The sequence below is a fragment of the Anneissia japonica genome, unplaced genomic scaffold, assembly GCF_011630105.1.
Source record: "Anneissia japonica isolate Jap-2015-1 unplaced genomic scaffold, ASM1163010v1 scaffold26572_len15904_cov119, whole genome shotgun sequence".
NCBI lineage: Eukaryota > Metazoa > Echinodermata > Crinoidea > Comatulida > Comatulidae > Anneissia > Anneissia japonica.
The window spans coordinates 4,285-9,844 of NW_022727155.1; the positions used below are offsets into that span (position 1 = coordinate 4,285).

Below are 5,560 nucleotides of genomic sequence, written 5' to 3' on the forward strand. Positions count from 1 at the left end.
CTCTCAGATCCATCAGTCCAGATCCGGAGTTTGGATTGGAAATCGTACAAATTTGATGTGAATAGTCCCATATCTGATTGATTGGAATGAAAAAAAAACAAAAGAAAACAAATACAATAATTATATGAATGATACACAGAGCTTCCTGAATTCCTGCAACTACCTACCTATAGATTTCTATGATGAGTAGGACTATATCAATGTAGAATCAATAAAAACAAAAATAGAATTCCGTACAATATTTATAGAAAACAGAGATTTATTTTCAAATACCAAGTAAACAGGTCTAACAGACTCTCAATTACGAACATTTTGGGTCGGTTGTTCGTGGCCAACAAAATATATTTTTTATTTGGAATAATTAACCTGCATCGGCTAGGACTACATTTTTAAAACAATCTTGAAAATGTTATTACCCATAATATACCTTATCATTTTGTTCACCATTTTAAATTTCAGTTCAAATGTCATCCGCTATTTAATTGTCTTGAGTGTATTACTATTGTATTACAGTGTTGTCATGGAGTTACAGGGCATTTGCAATTTAAATCCAGGAATTTTTGCTTAGCTTTTGGCGTCTTTCAACTAATCGTCTCTATGTACACTAGTGTGGTTCTTGTATTAGTTGAGAGGCCCAATCCTTTATGGTCCCTTTGAAATGGAGCCCCAATACACATCTTAATATTTTTAATATCTTTTTTCTCCGTTTGTCTAAATTTTAATATATCAATATGATTCTTCTATATTAAAAAATAGCTACTTTATAATAACATGATAGATACAAATTAGCATATATTTTAAAATATTATATACAGTGGTGGTGGGAGCAGTGGACCAAAGGATATCTGTCTTGGAACCATGGCATGTATTTTGTTAAGGAACACAGCTTTGATAACACATTTTTACACTTTAGACCTTTTACCGGGGGTTATTTTTTTTTTTTGTCTTTCGTGGGTGTAGCCCACCTTTATTCTCTCTTTTTTCATTGTTTTCATTTTTTTCACTAACTCTTGTTAAGGTTCAAATAAACATTATGTTCAGGATTTACATGAAAGTAAAGCAAAAAAAAAAAATAAAAACTTCACGTGTCTACCACGAAGTACACTATCACATGAAATTTCTATAAACAATTATTATTTTGATAAATTTTTACCTATTAGTGCTTGATATTTTTTTCTATAATTTAACAATTATAACTTTGCATAATATAATTGATTATGGTTCCTATTATATATTATAATGTCATTGAATACATGTAGGATATACCTATATAAAGTATTAAGATTCAGAAATATAAAACATTTCATGACTTGTTAATAAAATACATTATAAGGTAAAATAAGGACATGAAATTATGTTTCTTAATAAAACACTTGATAAAATAAACTTATACTATACATAAACATATACACACATGCTTATATATACACATACACCTATATATATATATATACATATACACGCACATACACCTACACCAATACACATAAACGCAAACATACATATACATCCGTATAGATAGTTTACCATATCAGTCTTATATAGTAGTAATATTAATAACAATAATAATAACGATCTTATAAACCAATGATCTTATAAACTGTAGACTAAAATCACTTTATGAGCAGTCTTGCAATTTTATCTTCCCTTCATTGATATTCCCAATCTTTATGGTACATGCACATATCGAATATTATTGAATATCATTAAAGTAAGTATTTTTATATTTCTAAATTTTTCTTATATTTTTTATTGTATTTTTTCCTTATATTTTTTTACTGTATTTTCTGGTTAACTCAAAAGAAAAATCTAGAATTATTATATAATAAAAAGTTAACCTCATCTCATTGTTTATTATCCACACATGCCTGTAATCCAAGTAAAAGAAGATTATGCAAATTCATCTGTGAGTATTTTTTTTTCTGATTGGATAATACTGTACTGCAAGTCAAAAATATCTACTATGTGTTTTATTCTTTGCTAATAATGCAGCCTTGGTGTAGAGTATTTGTATTCATAAAATAAACTGGCAAGATGCAGTGACTGATCAAATTTGATGTCAATGCTGGCTGAAAAATAATGTTTAAAGTCCACTGATGTTTATTTAACCATTATGAAGACGATGAGAAAAGGTTAACAACATCTACTATTTTCCTTATTCCTTTCTTTTTTTTGCCGGTGTCAACTTATTTAGGTAATAGGCTGGCCGTTGGATTCTGCAAGAAATAATATAATCCAAAATAGAATAACAATTATAAAAAATATGCAATGTTTAGGAGCTTAAATTATACTGTCTGAAAAACATTCGGAAAAATATAACGCAATACTTAAAATACTTGGATTGCTCAATTTCTATATTTATAAATAAAATATTTATAAAGTACAGTAGAATCTCGATTTTACAAATGGTAATGGACCGGATGCCATACGTAAATCAGGGGATTCGTAAATTCAAGGTTGGCTTAAATATGTAGTGACCTTTGACCCAATATGTTTGTAAGACTCAATATGAACGATGTTACCTAGGCCTACAACTGTATAGGCCTAGGCATACACTGTACAAATAAAACCAAGAGTTTAGTGTTTTTATTCATCACTTTACGCTGTCATAATACCATCTTTTTAATAAAACCATGTGTCTGTGTATTAAATCATGACTTCACTGTATATCTTTTATTTGAATGTAAAAAACACCTAGATATTAAATTATACTATTTTTTATTAAGGTATAATGAACTAGAAAGGAAACAAAAGAAAAAAGGAATGAAAATGAAAAAAAGAAATATTTAAAGAAAAGAAAGGAATAGAATAAGAAAAGAAGGAAATGTTAAAGAAAGAAAAAGACTGAAAACGAAAAGCTAGAGAACACATGCCTGTAATCCAAGTAAAAGAAGATTATGCAAATTCATCTGTGAGTATTTTTTTTTCTGATTGGATAATACTGTACTGCAAGTCAAAAATATCTACTATGTGTTTTCTTCTTTGCTAATAATGCAGCCCTGGTGTAGAGTATTTGTATTCAAAAATAAACTGGCAAGATGCAGTGACTGATCAAATTTGATGTCAATGCTGGCTGAGAAATAGTGTTTAAAGTCCACTGATGTTTATTTAACCATATGAAGACGATGAGAAAAGGTTAACAACATCTACTATTTTCCTTATTCCTTTTTTTTTTTTTGCCGGTGTCAACTTATTTAGGTAATAGGTTGGCCGTTGGATTCTGCAAGAAATAATATAATCCAAAATAGAATAACAATTATAAAAAATATGCAATGTTTAGGAGCTTAAATTATACTGTCTGAAAAGCATTCGGAAAAATATAACGCAATACTTAAAATACTTGGATTGCTCAATTTCTATATTTATAAATAAAATATTGATAAGGTACAGTAGAATCTCGATTTTACAAATGGTAATGGACCGGATGGCATACGTAAATTAGGGGATTCGTAAATTCAAGGTTGGCTTAAATATGTAGTGACCTTTGACCTAATATGTTTGTAAGACTCAATATGAACGATGTTACCTAGGCCTACAACTGTATAGGCCTAGGCCTACACCGTACAAATAAAACCAAGAGTTTAGTGTTTTTATTCATCACTTTACGCTGTCATAATACCATCTTTTTAATAAAACCATGTGTCTGTGTATTAAATCATGACTTCACGGTATATCTTTTATTTGAATGTAAAAAACACCTAGATATTAAATGATACTATTTTTTATTAAGGTATAATGAACTAGAAAGGAAACAAAAGAAAAAAGGAATGAAAATGAAAAAAAGAAATATTTAAAGAAAAGAAAAGAATAGAATAAGAAAAGAAGGAAATGTTAAAGAAAGAAAAAGACTAAAAACAAAAAGCTAGAGAAAAAAAAAAGGTAAAGAAAGGAAAGGAAAGAGAAGAAAAGAAGGAATTGAAAAGAATGGAAAGCTAAATAAAGATAAAAGGAAAAGAAAAGTGTAATGAAAAAGAAAGGCAAGAAATTTGGAAGTTTAAAGTTAAAATGGTGAGAGGGAGTGTACTTACTTTTTCAATAATGTCTTCTACTAATGTCAGGATAGCTGTCTCTACATTGATGTTTGTCTTTGCACTTGACTCAAAAAACCTCATGCCATTTTCTTGTGCGAACTACAAGATCAAAAACAAATTGTTTAAAAAATAATTATATGTCAGACTAGGAATAAAGGCCTTCATGTGATCCTGTGGCTTTCAACATTCATTATAGCAAATTCCATTAAAAAAAGTGGTGAATGATAGCTGATGGTAAACCAAGAATTAGGCCTGGTCAAACAGTGGGAAAAAAGAAATAAAGTCTGACTGACCTATTGACTCTGGTTAAATGTAGCTCTGTTGGGCAACACAACAGATCATTTTTATTATATATTTTTAGTGGTACTTACCGATTCTCCCTTCTCTTTGCTTACCATCCGTTGGTCGTAGAGGTCGCATTTGTTTGCAAGCAACACCTTTTGAACGTCTTCATTTGTATTCTATGTATTTAGACAAATAAGAAATGTTAGATTATTTTTAAAACAAATAAGAAATGACTGGCAGGAACAACACAGTTGTTAGTTAGTAATTAGTCGCAAGAACAGTTTCATTGGGAGTAGTAGCTTCTAGTGGCAAGAAGAATATTATTGGTAGTAATAGCTACTAGTGGCAAGAACAATATCATTGGTAGTAGAAGCTTCTAGTGGCAATAACAATATCAGTGTTATGGCAATTAGTAGCAAGAACAATACAATTTGTAATAGCAACTAGTGGCAAGAATAATACCACTGGTAGTAATAACTAGTGGCAAGAACAATACCATTGGTAGTTACAACTTGTGGCAAGAATATCACTGACAGTAGAGGTAGTAGCAACTATTGGCAAATACAATACCATAGGTAGTAGTAGCAACTATTGGCAAGAATACCACTGATACTACAGTAGTAGAAATTAGTGGCAAGATATGTTATTTGAACGTCTGTAAGTGAAGGCAAAGTAACGATAATAATAAATGCTTGAGGTACACCGCCAGAAAGTCCTAAAAAGAAATGTTTTTGTTAGTGTCAACGTTTCAACTGAGCTGCTTTCGTTGTCAGTGTTCAACAACAATGACTGATACAGTAGTAGGAACTGAGGCAAGAGCAATAATGTTGGAATAAGCAACTAGTGACAAAATACCATTACAGTAGTTGCAGCAATTAGTGTCAGGTGATACCATAAGTAGCACCTGCAACTTGTGGCAAGATATTCCATGAGTGAAAGTAAATAAACTTACATCCTGAACGTTCTGTAGCCAATTGCTTGTAATGTGCTCAAATGATTTCTTGTTTGTCATGTCGTACACCATTATGATCCCCGCTGTACGTATGAAACAGGAAGTAGAAACTCCACTGAATTTCTCCCCTCCTGCTGTATCCCATATTTGTAGTTTTACCTCCTTTCCATTTAGCTCCACTGTCTTGATTTTGACCTCTACGGCTGTTAAATAAATTACAAAATAGCATTTCATCATCACAAAAATCAGGCAAGAGGGACAAACAGATAAAAACCAAAACCCTGTTGAGGAG

The 5,560-nt window shown here is 30.6% G+C and overlaps 1 protein-coding gene across 2 annotated transcripts in view; it reads right to left on the reverse strand.

The window, feature by feature from the left end:
- Positions 1-241: 241 nt before the first annotated feature.
- The window catches only part of LOC117113516 (ras-related protein Rab-10-like), a 10,728-nt gene continuing 5,409 nt past the window's right edge, over positions 242-5,560 (reverse strand). The window contains exons 2-5 of one of the 2 annotated variants that reach the window (XM_033256866.1): positions 5,269-5,471; positions 4,403-4,492; positions 4,029-4,130; positions 242-2,216 (exon numbers count right to left, since the gene is read on the reverse strand). In XM_033256866.1, coding sequence (XP_033112757.1) covers positions 2,187-2,216; positions 4,029-4,130; positions 4,403-4,492; positions 5,269-5,471 — 425 coding nt within the window. In that variant the 3' untranslated portion in view covers positions 242-2,186. Of the gene's footprint in view, positions 2,217-2,873; positions 3,221-4,028; positions 4,131-4,402; positions 4,493-5,268; positions 5,472-5,560 lie in introns of those variants that run through there. The other variant, XM_033256867.1, reaches the window with a different exon arrangement.